The sequence below is a fragment of the Trachinotus anak genome, unplaced genomic scaffold (assembly GCF_046630095.1).
Source record: "Trachinotus anak isolate AG129_WGS33_773 ecotype Australia unplaced genomic scaffold, CSIRO_AGI_Tana_v1 ptg000028l, whole genome shotgun sequence".
Classification (NCBI taxonomy): domain Eukaryota; kingdom Metazoa; phylum Chordata; class Actinopteri; order Carangiformes; family Carangidae; genus Trachinotus; species Trachinotus anak.
The window spans coordinates 6,467,489-6,486,764 of NW_027273879.1; the positions used below are offsets into that span (position 1 = coordinate 6,467,489).

Sequence of the window (19,276 nt, forward strand, 5' to 3'; positions counted from 1 at the left end):
AGCGTATACTGTATGCAAGTTTGTGATTGCATCTGTGTATACTGTTATGTGTATTGTATGTGTATGTCTGCCTGGGTTCCTAGATAATGGAACTGCAGGTAGATCGTCCAATAATGACTCCCATTCATTTCAACCACAGTCTGAAAGCCAGATAAAAGAAAATCGGAGCACAGAGCTGATTACAGGAAGTGATTCAGACTCAGATAAGCTGCTAGATAACTGATGAATGCATAGTTAGACCGAGAGAGTAATACGAAAAGAGTTCAAGGCTGAGCTGCAGCTCAGGGAGAGAAATTATAGTCAATGTGCTTTATTCAACACCCTTCTTTCCCTGACTATACCTTCACTTACTTTTGCTCCAAGTGTTTTCCATTCAGTGTGTTTCTCTTACAACCCTTAAAACCACCTCACTCCTTTAAGAATTCTCCCACAGGAAAATCAATAATATTGCAGGAAGATTGCAGGTTTGTTGGATGTTTGTGTTCTTCTTTCTGTATTCACAGGTTAGGTTGTAATTTTACCTTATTTATGCTTCATGTGAGCTTCACTTCAAGAGTATTTAACGCTGCCTTTTTTTTTTTTATCTCCACAGTTTCCCCAACAGGAGGAGACACAGAGAGACAAAGAGACGCTGTGTGATACTGGAGATAGTCCGACTGATTCAAGGCCACACAAAAACCTTCGGGGCTGGGAAATCGACAACCATCACCATAGCAACCCCCTCAGGGAATCTGTGGCTCAATCCACAGTGGATCTGACTCCTGATCAGCCACACACAGCGATCGTCTCCAGAGGTGTGGGTGTCGAGCTCCCTGTTAGTGGGCAGCGTGAAACAGGGACTATCACAGGCCTGTTGTAATTTATCTGTGTTGGCTGGTATGGCTCTAAACTCCTCAGCATGGGTGGCACACTGCTCCATTATTCATCGGGCAGATGACTGGCTATGGCAGGACGCCGATCTAGGAGGTGTGTGTGTTTTGTGTGTGTCGTGAGAGAGAGGAACAGATTGAAAAGCATGAAGAAGAGAGGGGGTTTCTGGTGCAAGTGTGGAAATAGAAAAAATATTTTTACAGCATGGTAACAGCAAGCGTGTGACTGCGTCAGTGTTCATTTCACATACATAAATTGCATTACATATTCTACATTTGGCCTCTAATTCAAAGACCTGATCTTGGCTGCGGCTCCAACCCACCTGGATGTGTTCTCCAGGGTGCTGCGGACTTCATTCATCTGCTCTTTCCCAAAATACACCACTGTCAGATGGACCCGGCCGTCCTGATGCACGCACACTTCCCTGTATATATACACAAACACATAGAGGAAGGAATATTAAGAATGAAAGCGTGTGATGTGCTATTTTTTGCTTTTTCCTGACATTTATAGACTGAAAAATTAATTAATTAATCAAAAAAAAAACAAACCCAAAAAAACATGCAATCCCGACTCTCCTCAGTCTAACACTATGTTAAAGCACACAGTGGGAAAGACTGTGTGTGAGTAAAAGAGAGACCAGGTGGGAGATGCCTGCAAGCACTTTGATGGAAACATGTCAAATATATCACACACATGCTGAAGATAATTCACCCTCCTCTCCCACAAGACGTACAAACATTTGTCTGAATTTTCCACCGAAGCACATGGGAGAAAAATGTCTCATAAAACTTAACTAGATGAACACAAGATGCTTAAAATGACTCAATACATGCAGAAGGTACTGAGAAGTCATGAATAATACAATTTTTACTGTCATTACAGATGCTGTTGTGTATTTTATTAGAAGTAAATAGATTTTTTGCTGCAATCTGATGAGTCATTTTTTATTTTATCACTGGGACCAAAGAATAGAAAAAGAAACATGTAAAAATGATTTCATCATGTATTAAAAATGAGGTTTTATCTAGAGAGCCTGTCTGCAAATGTTTGCAATTTGTTTGTGTTCACAATTCACATATTATCTCTGTATGCTGTGCTGTGGAAACATACCACAGTGAATAAGAAATGCTGTTATTTCGGGGTCTGAATGTGAATAAAGAACATTTGATAAATACGCAATTACTCACTGTTATCACCAACTAAACACACAGACACACACACAAATCCTTGTTTCACTACATTTGTGGGGACCCATCATCGACATAATGCATTTCTTAGCCCCTTACCCTAACCTTAACTATCACAGCTGAATGCCTAGCCCAAAGCTAACTCTAACCTCTAAACCAAGTCTTACTCCTCAAACCCCTTAAACTTGTGGGGTCCAGCATTTTCAGCAGTTTGGTCCTCACAAAGCTCTCAGACCCCACAAGTACAGTGGACTCCCAGTTGTCAGACTCCATGAATGTAATAAAACAAGCCCACGCGCACACAAACACGCACACACACATACCACACAGACAATTTCTTCTAGTACATACACCTTTAATATGGATGAGGGCAAAGTGTTTGCTCAGCGACTCGCTGACTCTTTCAAGTAAGTACACTTCTTGCTATGCTTTATATCAACTTCTGCTGGTCTGCCCAGGGGACCATTTTAATGGGCTTCAACACTGCTACTAAGCAGGATTTACCATGTAAAAAGAGCTGTGATAAGCAGCAGCGGCAGCACAATAAATTACAGACATTAAGGACGTTTCCTCAGCTGATGGTGTCAGAGTGTGGAGCTGAAACAAGCACATTTTGCTATTAGCTGATGAGTTTTGACTTCTTGTCAAAATATGAATGTGAGTGTTTTTTTAAATGACAGCTGTTATTCTTTTTAATTTGACCTTGCAGGGATCATTTAACATAAAATCAACCCCTCATACTTTTCCTTTATCAAAAATTCTTCTTTGTTTCATCACATACACGTGGTAGCCTGGATCTGTTTGAGATGCATCAAAAATGTGTATGAAATTACATTTCCTGGGCTTATGTAGTGACTGATAAAAACTGAGCAACAACCTGTAAGGCTATCTTTATTCATAGTCTTGTTTGAATCATTCAAATCTCTTTCAGATTATTTACATTCATATTATGCCCACCAGCACCAAAATAAATTAACTGATAATTTAAAAATGTTAATGTACCTTCAGAAAAGAAAAATCTCTCTCATGTTAATTTTCTTGCCTCTAATCTCCCCACTTCTTGTCCCTGTCTGCCTGATCCCCAATTAAAATGTAAGAGCGGAATCAAAACTGGGTTTGAATAACAGAGTATCACATTTTCCTGCATTAGTTATGTGTTATACAGAGAACCGCCTTGAATAATTTATTGTGGTGCTTCAATGTCTTTGTCACATTGTTTGTGACAGAGACAGCTCAGTAAATAAATGAAGAATTCAAGAAAAAGGTTCAACCACTGAGTCTCACCTGAAGTTCTGCATAAATTGTTTGAACTTGTCTGTGCGCCTGGACAGTGGGACGATGATGTTTATCGGGACGTTGGCTGTGTCCACCCTCTCGTTTTTCACCTTCATCAGCGGTCCAAAAGGACGGAAGAGGACCAGGCGTCTGAATTCATTAGCTGACTCCCCTCTGAAGGTCAGCTCATACAACGTCCCTTTGTCCCTCTCGGTACGAGTGATACCTGATGGGTGAGACGCAGAGACATGAACTCATGACCAATCAAACTTAAAAATACAGTGACAGAAATCCTGCATGTTTTTGAGATAATCCAGTATTAAGTATATAAACCTGTTTAAAAGAACAGTTTGGGAAATATGCAAGTTCAAGATTGATACCAATCTCATATTTCTCTATTGAAAATGAAGCTACAGCTAGGATATTTTTTTTAGCTTAGCATAAAGAGTGCAAGCAGGTGGAAAGAGCGAGCCACAGATAGAACGTAACTAATGTCGACGTTACACTAGTGGATCTGTGGGGCCGCGCTTAGATGCATTCTTATGCTAGGTAAGTATAATATTTACATGTTAACGCCCCCGTTTCTGGTCCATATACAGCATGATTGTCAGGTGTTACTTCCACATCTGGACCAATTCTGGCACACACACACAGAAAATCTTCCAGCTGTCAGCCTACACCAGAGGATAACAGCCAGAATTTAGCCAGATGCGGAAGTATATGGGCAAGATATGGCCGTGGAAGTGGGGGTGTATACTGGGCCAGAACTTTCATTTTGTCATATGCTAACATTTGCCATTTACAGTAGCACTAAACTCCAAGTACAGCTGATGCTGATAGAAATGTTGTTAATTTTGCACGCATTTGGTCACAAACCAACATTTTAAAAAGAAGTTGAAAGCTCACCAATCATCCTGAGAGTAGCATGAATGATGTATTGCTACCTTCACACACACTCAAACTCATACATGGGCACTGATTTGGAGTGGTGTGTGTGTTGGGTGGAGGGATGTGTGTGTGTTGGGTGGAGGGATTCACTTTGCAGTCAGCCAGTGGCTGTTTTGGGTGTCACATCAGGTGTTGATTGGACGCAGGTGTGTCTGAGCGTGCCCCCCTCTCCTGTCTATTCTCCTCCTTGTGTGCAGGTATGGTTGCTGTGTATTGAATATCTAGGCCTATTTAAAGCAGCTCATTTGTGGTGTTCTGCGTGACTGACTGTAAAGCTAATGAAATCTTTACTTAAAGGGCCCTAAGTTTTGTTGTTTTCTGTTTGTACTTAAATGAACTCTCTCATTCCCTCTCGGTCTCTTCTATGTGCTGCTGTCTGAAGGCGGGGTTGGGCTTATCATGGACTGAGCAACCAACAACCGCTAGCCTGCTAGTAGGACATGAACTTTGAGATTTTGACCGTTCAAGTTTATTTATATAGAAGCCTCAGAATCTTTCCTCAAGCTATAAGCTCTCTTGATTTTAATTTTTATACTTCTATATAAGGTGGCATGGTGGTGCAGTGGTTAGCGCTGTCGCCTCACAGGAAGAAGGTTTTTCTGTGTGGAGTTTGCATGTTCTCCCCTGCCTGTGTGGGTTCCCTCCGGGTACTCCGGCTTCCTCCCACAGTCCACAGACATGCACCTTAGGTTAACTGGTGACTCTAAATTGCCTGTAGGTGTGAGTGTGAGCGTGAACGGTTGTTTGTCTCTATATGTCAGCCCTGTGATGAACTGGCGTCCTGTCCAGGGTGTACCCCACCCTCGCCCAGTGTCAGCTGGGATTGGCTCGAGCCCTCCCACGACCCTGTATGGATAACCGGTATAGATAATAGATGGATGGATAACCAGTTCAGTCCTTTGCTGCACCGGTCTTTCAAACATAAGAACTCATAGACTCCCTGCAACATATCGCAGGGTGTGTTACATCTGCACCAAGTTAATAGAGCAATGTCTCTAGACTGGATAAAAAATCTTTCTAAATACCTAACTAATCAACATGTTATATTTCATTAATTGAATCCATAAAGAAACTGAAGTATAAAAAGGATAAGTTGTGGTTTTACAAGTTTGCAAGCTGTGCAAAAGCAGCAACAGCTTCCACTTTTTATGCTAAGCTAAGCTAATGGTCTTCTGGCTCTATATTAGAGAACACACAGCTCTTCTCTTTTAACTCTAAGCAAGAAAGCATATTTCACAAAATGTAAATGTAACCTGGGGGTGGGGCTGACTACATTCAGTTGCATATATATTACATTTCAATATCACATTTTTTTTTTTTTTTGCCTGTTGTTCCTCTGTGCTTTTCCTGCGTCACAATGATCTAGTTTCCTTATTTTCTCCAGGGTGCAGATTTTGTTTAAACCCCTAGAGATTTCTAAGTTTCTAAGTTCAAAGGATCATGTTTTCTTTTCCCAGTTAGTTAATATCTAATTTTAAAAACAGCACAAAAAATAAACATCTTTCAAGAGAACATAATTTTTACCATCAGCTGCACCATTATTTCTGTGTGTATGTGTCATCAATTCTCTGTGACAGCCTGATACTGTGTGTATATATGGGGAAAAAAAGAAAGGAAAAAGGGGGCATATGAGGCCAAATGAGACATTGTCCATGCAGACTGCTGCTGCTGGGCAAAGTGCCATAATCGTACACACATGTAACACACACACTGAAAGAGAGGCTGTTATGATCATCCACACCATTTTCTTTGTTGCAGGCCGTGAGTCAGTTTGAAAGTTTTTTTTTTCAATGACTCCGCTATTACTAAGATTATTACTTGCAAATTGACCCACTGAGGTCAGTGGTGGTAGAAAGAAAAGGGAAATGGGATATAGAAAGTGAGAAGTGAGATGACAGAAAAAAGTAGCAGACGGAGAGAGTGGAAGAAAACACCTCACTGGAAGGAAGCATGGTCTTCAAATAGAGAGTTTATCAGATATCAGACAATGACACAGAGAGAAGAAAGTGAAAAAAATGACAGACAGAAAAAAGAAGCGAAAAGATGTCTGTGGGCAAAGATTTTTCCTGTTAAGTTGGCCAGCTTCCTGTGATGGGAGGCTTCAACTCCCAGAGGGACACGATAAGCCTTCATTTAGTAAATATGTCCAACAATTTAGACTAAATGCCTTCACTTCCTGTCTCTGTCTTTCTGTCTAAGTGTTGCTCTCGGTCCCTTTCTAAGGACAGGACTCAGTGGTTGGCAAGTTCATTTTGCATACCTCCAGTGTTTGTGTGCAGATTCAGCTCACTAGCTTGTGAATGCAGCCCTGACAGCTCCCTGAAGATGCTTTTGTCAGTCTGGCCATCTAGGTTGTGTTTCTCTTGTCTGGCTGGTGGGATAAAAAGCTGCTTCTTCAAGATTTGCTTAAAAATCAATGGCTTAATCCATTAAAGAGCATTAAGTGAAAAATATGAGCAGGGGGGGAGAGTTGCTATTTCATAAAAAGCAAGATGCACTCTCCTGCTGTCTTGTTGAGGATGTGTAGAGGCTGTTTATATGAGTATACACAGATGTAGACAAATGTATGCACATCTATGAAGATCGCCATCACATAAACACACACTTAGATCACATGAGACCACACAGAGGCTCATGTACATGTAAGAGGCTCCATATTGTGACCTATGGCTCATTTCCTCCAAGCCAGGTGCCCCTATTACTCACTTTTAAACCCCCACCCACTCATGCGCTGAAGATGGTGACCTTCAAAGAGTAGATCTCACATACACACACACACACACACACACATCAGATACACAAACGTTTGAAGAGATGCTCCACTGTGAATGAGTAGCAGCTGTGTTCATTTCCTGAGGGTGTGATCAGAGCTGAGTGGAACAATCTAGGAGGATATCCTGGTCCTACTTGTACACAAAAATGCTCACATGTTTCTGACCTTCCAGGGATTCATGTACCAAAAAAAGAAGACAGAAAAAAGGAAAAAAGAAAAGAGATCAAAGTAACACAGGGTGGCAGAAGAAACTGGAATGCAGTGTTCTGAGAAAAAAATGTGCCAATAATAGAAATGGAGTCCACATAAAGGTAGAGAGGTTTACATTTGCAATCCTGTTTCCAGGAAATGATGTATTAATTCAATAACATGACATAGATAGAGACTGAGGTAGCCTGTAACTCAGAGTTATCACATGTGCTTTGATTGGCTGAGGCAATCAATGATTACACCTTTAAACAGCGACTGACGTGATCGTTGCCTGGATTATGTGTGGCTGGGGTGGATGGAGGGTGTACAAAGCACAAGACTTGGAAGAATGGAGTCCATGTATGTTTACATTTAAGTAACAAAAGCTGGTTAAGTTTAGGGAAAGATTCTTGTTTTAGTTATATTTTAACGTGTTTTCACCTTCTATGAAGTCAGACGGTGCGTAAACTTTGCTGGTTTGAGTCTTTTCCGCTGCACCCCTGCCGTCCTGCTTGGATGAAGGTGTGTTGAGGCTGTGCAGAGCCATCTCCAGCACCTCCCCCAGCTCCTCTCTCTTGTCCTTCCTCACTGGCTTCTCCTCTGGGTGACGCGTCAGCCCCATCTCCAGCTGGTACACCCTCTGAAGGGTGAAACTCTCAAATGGCACCACCGCATACTCACTGGGAAGCCTGATGCCGGCTGTCACCTCGGCCTTTGACAGCTGGCTCCTCAGAAACTCCTGGAGATCAGCCTGCTGGCTCTTGGCTCCCTGAGCCTCGCCGAGACCACCACCCTGAGACCCGGCCACAGCTCCCTCTGCTGTGCCCCCAGCGGCTCTCTTCAGGCTCTCCTGCACTCCTTTCAGCTGCTGGCTGCGTTCCTGCAAAGCCTCCTTCAGCTGTGCAATCTCCCTCTTCAAGGAGGTGATATGGAGGCGGTGCTGCTCCTCACGTTCTAGGAGGAGCACCTGGTACGACTGGACACCTGGCGATCCACCGCTTTGAGCAGGCCCGGCTCCGGCTCCTCCTGTCCCACCAGCCCCTGCTCCAACCCCTGGCCCTGTGCCCCCCAGGCTGGGGTGATTGGGTCCAGCACGGGGTAAAGCATGAGTCAGTGGAGGATCATCAGAGTGGGGAGGGCTGCAGGTCATCACATAGAGCAATGAGAGGGAGCAGCAGAGGAGCACCAGCACGCCGCCAACACGGGAGACCCAGGTTAGCAGTCCACGCCGCAACATTGCTGCATGTGGCATCAAAACTCACTCCTCTGAGTTAAACATCCATCCACACACACACACACACACAGAACTATCATGTAACCTCACACACTCCAGCCTCTATGATAAGAGTCCATGTGTGATTATGTTCCATCACCCAGTGAGGAGGCGGGCTACTTATCAGTGTGAGGTCATTTAATCTGAATTAGGTCATTGGCTCTCAACTGCCTCAGAACTGGTTTTGTCATTGGCAAAATAAATGTGTGAGGGTCACACGCTGTCGAAAACCACTTCTTCCCTTTCTGCCGGTGCAATTAGCTCCATGGTCTGCTTGTCGACTGGCCCAGACATTATTACATCATCTATCACTCATATGTGACTCATCTGCTCAAATGTGCTCTGACTCGCTCACTCAGTCCGTAGCATCCTCTTCCCATCTGCCTGTCTGCCTGCATCTTGAAATGACTGAGTATGAAGCTGGCTGATGCAGCGAGAAAAAACGTTACGTTCCATGTGAGGGCGAATCCTTGGTGGTCAGCGGGGGTTTCTTCATGTTGTTTTCCTGACAGCGAAAACAGAGAGAGAGATTTGTCATTAGAGAGATATTCATTCTTCCCATCTTGACCTCCACTGACTCCATCTCATTACTGTTAGTTGTGTCACTTGTAGCAAACCAGAAACATGCCAGACTGCTTTGACATGTTAGTTTAGGACAGCAAAGGGTTTAACTGCCTACGCCAAACTAAGCATTCCTCCAGGACTACAGCTCCTGGAAAACAATGTTGTCACTGATGTGTGTGAATATGGGGCAGTGTGCAGGGGTGTGTGTTTGACAGTGTAGTGTTTTCTGTGTTTTTGTGAGTGCGTGTTTGGTATATACAAAGCAACAGAGAAACTAGGACATATACCTGTGTATATAACTGTAGCATACTGACACACAGCTCCCTATCTGTGTCCTCGCCAATTTAAAGCCATTACATTCATCTTGAAACATTTTTCTAATGTGGCGTTCGAGTGACTCATACAAAGGCACCATGCTCAAATGAAATTTCTCTCAAAGGTTATTTTAATCCCTGGGTGCAAGCCTCTGTGTGCTCCAGTTTCCTCCCTCAATCCAAAGACATGCAGAGTAGACTAATATGGTGACTGTGAAAACACATAGATGTGATTATAAAGGGTTTACTCTCTGTAAGGCCTGTGAGAGACTGGCAAACTGTCCCCACCTCTCACCCAGTGTGAGGTGGGATCCACAACCTTGCAAAGGATATGTGAGTATTGATAATGGATGAACAGAGTTCAGAATAGGCATCCAAAATCAACCATCTAGGGCTCCATGGTGGTTACAGCACATAACCACGGTGTCCACAGTGTCCATGGCTATGAGCACCATGGTTGATTTCTTTAGGCCTCTAAAAAATGGCCACGTGACTCCATTTAAAATAGAAAAATTGGTTGAAATGCTCAGGGGCCATAACCTGTGATGAGTGGTCATAAGTTTACAATTAGCCTCTTTTAAACAGAGAAGAAACCCTTCATTATACTGGCTTTGCTTGTTTACACTGAAGCAAACAAATGGGCGTGACGTGTAACACAACAGCATCTACATCTGTGCCTTTTACACAGATGTCGATCCGGCTCTGTGCCTACCTCTGCTGCCGGCTTATTGCTGGAACAACAATCCCCCTTCATTTCCTGTTCATACCTTTTATACAAGATGTTGAGGCAGAATAAAGGCACAACATTCCCACCTTTAACAGGCTGTATAAAAGGGGCTATATCTTAATTTTAAGAAAAAAAAAGTAGATGATAATGTTATTGTAATATGATCATAAACAAATAAAGCCATTAATAAAAAAATAAAGACATATTGTCTGATAGCCAACACCAGTGTAGAAAAAGTGAGTGGTGCTGATGTGTATGAGTGAGCATATTTTTATGTTTTTTCTGGGAAAGTGTTTGAGTGTTTGCATTACAGTACGTATCTGTAAATGTATCTCTGTGTATCAGTCTTGGTCTCTCTTGACTCCCCACACAGTCAGCTCTTTTACAGGGCTGCCAGAAGCCAAGCCTGCTGAAAGGATTAGTATATGGCAGGAGTGAATACTGGACTGTGCTCCAACAGACGGCTGGATCAGGAGAGACAGGGCGTCTCTCCAGCAGAACCTCCACTGCAGAAAATGTTTGAGGAGAGGGTGCTCAGGGAAAAGTGGGTGAGTGAGTGAGTTGGAGTGATGTAGTATCATCCTTTCAATTACAGGAAAATCCTCATGATGTCATTATATGGAGCCATAAACCCTCAGAATAATATGGCATGGCATTAATGGTGTGGTAGCAGTTTAATCACTTTCTGTCTTTCACAAGCAGCTTTCATTAGTTTCATAGCCATGTGATCGAAGGCTGGGAAACTCCTTCAAATAATTACATCATTTCTGCCAGATGACTTTGACTTTCCCGGTTTCATGATTTCCTGTAACACACAGCTACACTCACACTAATGCCAGTGAAAGTGACCACAAGCCATTCACACAAATGAGAGCATACACTTAGCTCTGACATTGCGAAGGTCAATTTGCCTCTTCATTGAGGTGCAAATGCATGACTTTACATTTTTAACTACAGCCTCTGATGTTTTCAAGTTACAGAAGGAGAAGAGTGACATAAACATAACATAAAATAGACATATTATTTTACAATAACTTTTTTCATTATCAATTAATCTGTGGATTACTTTTGTAATTAATAATTTATCAGATTTTATAAGCAAAAGAGGAAAAAAAAAACACCTCTTCATATCTGAGTTGTTTAATGCATCAAAAACAGCTACAAGCTGTGGGTTTTGTTACCTTATTCCCCCGTGCTTCCAGTCTTTATGCTAAGATAAGCTAACCATCTCCTGGCTGTGAACTTTCATATTTAGTGTACAGATAAGAGAGTGGTATTCCCTTAAACAATGAATTGATTGTTGCTGTTGATTCATTTTCTGTCCAACTAGTGATTTCAGTACTAATACAAAACTGATGCTATACATGATACTGAAACAATAATAATGCATATCTATACTTGACAGCACTGTATTTCTCCTCCTGTGACGTTGCTGAGACACACTGCTTTTAGGAAGAACTGCCAAATATATCACAGACATAATAAGAGACGATCCTCGGCGGCAAAGCAATCAGTCCCTGCTGTAAAGTTATGAGAGAGAGATTCATCACTGGAGAGGGAACTGGTGTGACTAAGATTTATGAGCAGAGACTCACAGTCAAACCACTGAGTCTCACCGGGAATGAATGAGTTGATTCAGCCCTGGTTATTTGACTCCCCGTGGGGAAAGGCATGGCTGCAACACAGGAACACTGGCAGCTAAATAATCATGTTTGATTTTATTTCTGCTGGGATGTCTGAACAGGTGTCTCTAATCATTAATTCCTGCTTTGTGTTACTGTAGTTGTGCCCATGTCATGCTTATCTTTAATACTGAAAGAGCATCTGTTTGGGTTGTGACATTTATATTGCTTTCCCACACACTGTGAAAGGCAATCATTGTAACATCAGAAATGATAAATAATCCACAGCAGATTTTTAAATCTAATTAAATTTAGACGGCCTAAATTCATGTCACACTCATGTCACCACCTTTTCAGTTAGCCCGATCAAAAAGTCAAAATATAGTTTGTCCTGTACTTTGGTTCACGACCAGATAATTACAAAACTTCCCTAACATCCTTGTCAGCCTGCTAATTAGCAAATGTTAGCATGCTAACACACTAAGTTGGGGGACATGTAAAACGTTGTACCTTAAACATCAGCATGTTAGCATTGTGCCTGTGAGCATATTAGCTTGTTGATTTTAACATTTAGCTCCAAGCACTGCTTTGCCTAAATACAGCCTCAGAGATCTGCTAGCATGGCTGTATAGCCTCAGGAAAGCACCTATAATCAGACACAGTGTTCCATTGACAGGTGAAAGGGGTCACCTGTGATGAACCTTCAGAGAACCTCCAGAGAATTGCAACATTATGGTAAAAGGATTATGGCAGAAACTTGATATTGAAAGCTTTTCATTCAACACTTAAAACATAATTGGTGTGTGTGTGTGTACTTGTACTTGCTACTTGGTAAGGACCAAAAAAAGTATTTTACTAACAGAGTGAGGACATTTTGGGAAAGTGAGGACATTTTGGCCGGTCCTCACTTTTTGAGACACCTTCAAATCACATTTTGAGGGTTAAGACTTGGTTTTAGAGTTATGGTTAGAATTAGGTTTAGGTTAAGTTAAGGTTAGGGTCAGGGTTAGGGTTAGGCACTCAGTTGTGATGGTTAAGGTTAGAGTAAGGGGCTAGGGAATGCATTATGTTAATGAGTGTCCTCACAAAGATGGAAGTACAAGTATGTGTGTGTGTGTGTGTGTGTGTGTGTGTGTGTGTGTGTGTGTGTGTGTGTGTGTGCGTGTCTGTCTGTGTATGTGTATTGATGACAGACTTTAGCTTCATCCAAGAACCGAAGAAGTAAAGATTTCCAGTTAACTTAAACTGACACTGAGAGGAAATTGCACCATTCGACTGTGACTTTTCATTTGGCGTTTACCACAACACCCTGTCCTGACTTCACCCAATACCATGCACATTTATATATTATATTTATTGTAGAGTACAATGTCAGTTTCAACAGAAACAAAACTCACACTGATGAAATTCAACAGTTCCTGTTTTCTCTTTGTGCAGGGCTGCGACTTCCCTCTGTAACTGTGTCCCTGGGAGGACTGGCACCTGATAAGTTTCCTGCTTTTTGTTTCAACCTTAACTCGTTCGTGCCGCTCTGACACTGCCTCTAATCAAAGGTCTCACAGAACTGCATTTCCTGAAGACTCTTTTGCATAACACAACTAATACATCTACATGCAATAGAAGCACTGTCAAGCTTGTTTACCAACAGAGAAACAAGGCAGAGGATACATTTCCTGGACTTCCTGAGGTGACATAACTGATAAATGTGTTTTTCTGCTTATCACATATTTCATTCTCTGCGCTAGAAATAGAAACAGAGATGCAGAGATGAGAGAGGTAGAGGGTCAGACAGACCGATGAAATAAATAATCAGGCTGTCATAAAGAAGAGAAAAAGAGAGAGGAGAAAGAGAATGATTTAGTATTTGGCGGCTAGATATGTTTCCAAAGCAGAGCTCTGCAGCGTCTGGTTCAGCCTCCGAAATCACTTCCTCCCCTCTTGCTGCAGCTTCCTGCCCACAGGGCACTTCTGTATATGTGAGTGTGTGTGTGTGTGTGTGTGTGTGCCCCAGTTTGCCTGTATCTATGTGGGAATATGTGTATGTTTGTATCTGTAATAGCACGGAGCACTGAGTGACAAGTGGCAGCTGCAGGAGTCTGCTGTGGGAAAACAAGAAAGAATGAATTTCTTCTCAGTCCTATGTCCCATTTGTGGTTGAGAGTCACACTAGTACAGCAGAAATCACACACAGGTGACGGGTTATCTCTGTACTACAGCCCACGCAGGTCAACCTTTAAATGTCCATTAAATGTCTCAGCCATAAGAGAAAAAACCTTGTGACCCTCTCCTCATAAAAAATGTAGCATCTCAGTCCTGCGGTTAGATTTGAAGAGCGGATTCTCTTTGCTCTCTGCTGGTGTTTTAATATATTCAAGCCCACTCTTAAAGAATAATGCATGCACTGACAAATTACGGTATATGCTCTTTTCAAATGCAGAAGCTATTTGCTGATTCACTGAGTGTGTGTTTGATAGAGACTGTGACTGAGAGGAAGTGCAGGAAAGAGAGAAATCAGACCACATGACCCACAACCATAGAAGAGATACTGTATATCAGCTTCAAGGATCTTATCAGTGATTTTACACATTGCAGCTCTGCAAATACTGCACTTGCTGATGATGTTCAAATGCATGCTCAAGAGCTTCCTGGGAGCCATTGTTTTCCATTCATTTCTGCATGGTATGAAAATCTATTGGCAGACTAATGAAACTTACTTGGGTTGTGTAATCCATCAAAGTAAACATCAAGTTCTGCAAGTGCTTCATAACGATAATTGCAATCAGTTTAATGGAGTGCTCCACTGATTCAGTGTTGCATTTCCACAAAGTTGGGAACTTGAAAAAGAAAAAATTGAAATAAGAAGCTTGTTTTATCTGTGCAGTTGAAGCTGAAGCTGGGTTTATAGATGTGTGTTGAGTGTGTTAGGGTTATATAGTAGCTACAGCACTTACACACATAGCCAATGTGTGCCCTCTATCACTGTGAATGAAACCATAGATGCATAGATCTTATAGATAGTCTTATATTCATTAATGAATTAATCTGAACTTCCCATTGTTCCCATCACTCATTTCTCAAAGACACTTTACTGTGAATCATATGGCCAGATCGTGTACGATACGTCATGTGTTGAGTTGATGCTATCAAGTGCATAAAATCTGATGCTGCGCTACAAATCACAGCTTAAACCGTAGGTATTCACGGCAGGACTCCTGTTAACCCCTTGTGTCAGGTAAAAATCCAAACCTTAGTCCTTATTATCTCCAAAAAACTAAATCCTATATTTCACATTTCACAGCAGAAAAAGCACATACAATAATATAGTAAACACACAAATAACAATATTAACAACAGTTCAATTCCATTAAATTACAAGACCAGGACTCTGAACCTCCCCGATTCTAAGTGGTTAAGTTTTTAACCACATGGTCTATAGTTACTCTGTGTTGGAGCATCTTTGGCTGATAACCCAGCCCAGATATGTGCGACTCCAACCCCCTGCCTCTTAACACAGGCTTTTTGTTTTAAATGCAAAGTCTTTAACACAAACTGAGATGACCTCTAATGACATTGTCAGGAGGTATTTCATCAAACTTGACAAAGCCCCGCCCCCCCCCAGAGCCACAGAGGACATTCTACAACCGTAGTCAGAATGATGAGTAAACTGATCTTTTGCACTTATTAAATAGATGTAGTATTTATGCCAAGGTCTCCCACTGCACCGAAGCTTTTGTGATGCAAGTCACTTTGAATAAAAACACAAAATGAAAGGAGTTCCCCTTCACGTGTTGACTGATTTTGGCTGATTTGAACAGTTTGGGCCAGATTACCTCACCACAGACTTGACATTAAGCAAAGAGAGATTACACAACTAAGACCAGTTACAAGAAACTGCTGATGGATTTTCATATTGTGTGTAAACCAACAGACGCCTGGAGCAGTGGAACATTTTCTAAAGCACAATGGTTTTCAAAAAGAGTGGCTGTAATGTTAAGTATACTTTACTTCCATGTGAAACCATTGGTTTGGTTAACACCAATTCTGCCTCCGCTTTAAACGTCTAGTTTCTCAGCCAGTTCACATCCATGAAGTACACACATCCACACATGTTTATATGAGAGGGCATGGATGCATTAATCTTTTAAACAGCACCCCTCCTCCCCATCCCTCCCCTTCCACTCACTCTGAGTAAGTAGCCTCTGTGATCAGTGCAAACAGCCCGATAAACCACAGGACATGTTCCATACTGTCTGTCTATGGCTCTCTACCCTGTCTCACCGCAGCCTCTTGTGGGCTGTGTGTTTGTTATAGGTTAAGGACGTTAATGCATTTATGTGCATGCTGGCCTCAGTGAATGTCAGGGCTTCCTCTCAGACATCTCTGTCTGAACCTGCCCCGTGGCTATCTCACAGAAAAAAGAGAGGAATGTCCTTTAGGGAGGAAAGCGAGGAGTGGAGAGGAGAGAGGAGAGGAGAAGAGAGGAGAGGAGAGGAGAGGAGAAGAGAGGAGTGCAGAGGAGAGAGGAGAGGAGAAGAGAGAGAAGAAGAGAGGAGAGAAGAGGAGAGATTAATTAAGATACATTTTAAAAGTGAGTGGAAAAAAGGAGGCTGGCGAGAGTGTCAACTATGCCCACAGATTACTTGAGGGGAGCTACTAAGCAGCTAGATTAGATACATGGTGTGAGGAGAAAATGAAGAGCGGAGAGAAGTCAGTATAAAGTGAGCATGTGGGAGGGGAGGAAAGAGCGGGAAGCAGAGAAAGGTTTCTTTGATGTCTCTTGTCCCCTCAGGTGATTCTCCCTCCCATTCATTAGGGGCCTGTTTCCCCGGAACCTTCCTGTCGACGTGCCATCTGGAAGGCCCTTAAAAAAAAAAAAAAAGAAAAAAAAAAAGAAACACACTATACTCCTCTACTTCACTACAAGCGCCCCGTGTTAACATTCACCACCCACCCCCCTCCTCCACCATCCTCCCCTCTCCCTTTCTCTACATTGGTCCTCAAAGTGTCCCATTTCTTCACAGTTAGGTTTGATTGTATCTGATGAATCTTTAATGGTCCCCTGGGGAAAATGGGTCATTTCAGCAGCAGAGAATGTAGATGGACAGATAGATAGACAGACAGACAGACAGACAGACAGACAGACAGACAGATAGATAGATAGATAGATAGATAGATAGATAGATAGATAGATAGATAGATAGATAGATAGATAGATAGTTGCAGCCCTCGTGTTACTGTACATGTTCATAGACAGAGTGGGTCAAGAATAAAGCCTGACCGGTACAACACCATTCAATACAACAGCTGCACTTATCAATACTTTTACTTTCACAGTGGATCAAATAACTGTGTGTAATGTGAAAGGGGTCGTAGTGATGAATATCACCTCCTCTGCAGTTTCCTCAGCCCTCAACAATGGCTGTGAATATTGGACTTGCATTTGTCAGTTGACAAAAAACACGACTCCAAATAAATGCTAATGTTGCATCATGTCAAAAAAAAAACCAAAAAAAAAACAACTAAATAATAGTCCATGGATTTTTTTACTCTCAAGTATAGATATCAGTATCAACCACAAAAAATCTAGTGTCGGTCAGGCCAGAAATTCCAAACATATGTTTGAGGTAATTTAGAAACAGCATTATAATTATGTACTTTATGGTAGTTGAGTGGTTAGGGCGCGTACCATGTCGAGCGTAAGACGCTCTTGGCAGGCAGTCACTGGTTCGACTCCCGACCGGTCTGACTCTTTCCTGCATGTCATTCCCCTCTCTCTACCCCCTTTCCTGTCAGTCTCCACTTGTCTATAATAAAGGCATAAAAAGCCCAAAGAAAAAAAAAGTAAAATAATTAAAAAAATATATATATAATTATGTACTTTATTCACAGCAAACAGGTTTTCCAGCTGTAAAAAGTTCAGATCAGTATAACTCTGGGCCACAATAATTAAATTCAAAGGAATCTATCAGCTGATATAGTGTTGTTGTCCTAATAAATCCAGTATCAGTCAGGGTAAAGAATAAGCAGGTTTGGTTTGTAAGTGTTTAAAGACAGAGCGTCTGTAAGCCATCAAAAACAAGTTACTCTGATTTCAATCCAAACTAAAAAGTGGGGATCACAAACGTCGATTTTAATGCTTCATGGAGTCAAAAACAATCTGTGATCCACACAAAAAGATTGATCGCTCCCATAAACCAATGATACAATAACAACCACCACCCAATTGCACAACGTACAATGCCTGTGTACAGAGGCGAACTTAGTAGGCACTCTCTCATTCACTAAAACACAATGAAAAAGCACAGTACGGTTCTGATGGGCTGTAGCTCATCTCTGCATAATTATGGTGCAGTGAAATAAATCGTAGTTTTGTACAGCGAGACACTCCCTTTGTCACACGCTTCACAGTTGTTGAGAGTGGTTTTACAAGCTGACACTTATAAATAGCTGATACTAGAGATAGGAAGAGAGCAAACAATTGAGGTTGGCACAAAATGACTGAGTCCACTGTGTCCACGAATAGCATCTGCTCATCTCGCAGCCTGAGCCACTCACCTTCAACGCGCCGTCACAATTGCACATCCCCACCTTTCCAAACCTTGTCACTTGTGTAAGAGAGGATCATCAATTTTGTCCTACAGAAATGTTTGGCAAATGCTGTAAGTGGAGAAAAACGTTAACGGGTGCGAGCCAAGTTTGGCCAGAGCCAGAGCTCATTACTTCCCTCTTCTCATCGGACAGTAAACCACCACACAGCGGTTGCATTTCTCAACTGCAGCCTGTCTACATGCAAAGATGCTTTGGCTTTCAGCTGTTAAAACGGGTCTTTGCGATGTTTACAGCAATAACCGCAAGTGAACCAGCTCCACATTCTGCTGTTGACAGCTTATACTGGTTTTAAATGAGTGAGACTGACAGTCAGCCCTTGAGGCAATACACTCTTCAGTGCCGTTCATAAGGTCTCCATTTAATCTGATAGATTTTTGTAGAGCAGCATCATCTAGATGAGCAAAAGGCAAATGTAATATCGTCAGAGGTAATTTGTCAATATGCTGCAGCGACGTTACATCAGCGCTGCTAAAATGTCACTGGGTAACCCTCCTAAAAGATTCTATTATCTGATCTATGAAACATAGGAATGTGGTGTGTTCAGCAACAGAAAAACAGAACACACACACACACACACACACTCCCAGACATGCACTAACCACACATCTAGGACACATGCACTCATGAATTGAGCATCCTAAAGGGGGCAACTTTATCTTCCAGGCACAGTCAGCGCATATATGTCATCATGTATCAGATCATTTCATCACTCATATAGGGTAAAGTAATTTAGATACTGAGGATGTAAGTATGTGTACACTCCTTTCAAGTCTTTCTCTTCTCTGCCTGCTAAACAACACCAAATCCCACATAATCTCCAGTTTCATTCTTCCAGTATGAGGAAAACAACTCCGGCAGCTTGCAAACCAAATATTTCAGGCTGCTAGGTGCCTGTTAGTGAATGCACTAAGCAGATTAGAGC

At 42.0% G+C, this 19,276-nt stretch overlaps 1 protein-coding gene across 1 annotated transcript in view; it reads right to left on the reverse strand.

Annotated features, from left to right (window-relative positions):
- Nucleotides 1–19,276, reverse strand: part of csgalnact1a (chondroitin sulfate N-acetylgalactosaminyltransferase 1a) — a 32,255-nt gene that overhangs the window by 12,244 nt on the left and 735 nt on the right. Inside the window, exons 2-4 of the mRNA XM_071466946.1 lie at nucleotides 7,687–9,023; nucleotides 3,345–3,561; nucleotides 1,193–1,294 (exon numbers count right to left, since the gene is read on the reverse strand). Coding sequence (XP_071323047.1) covers nucleotides 1,193–1,294; nucleotides 3,345–3,561; nucleotides 7,687–8,497 — 1,130 coding nt within the window. The 5' untranslated portion in view covers nucleotides 8,498–9,023. The remainder of the gene's footprint in view (nucleotides 1–1,192; nucleotides 1,295–3,344; nucleotides 3,562–7,686; nucleotides 9,024–19,276) is intronic.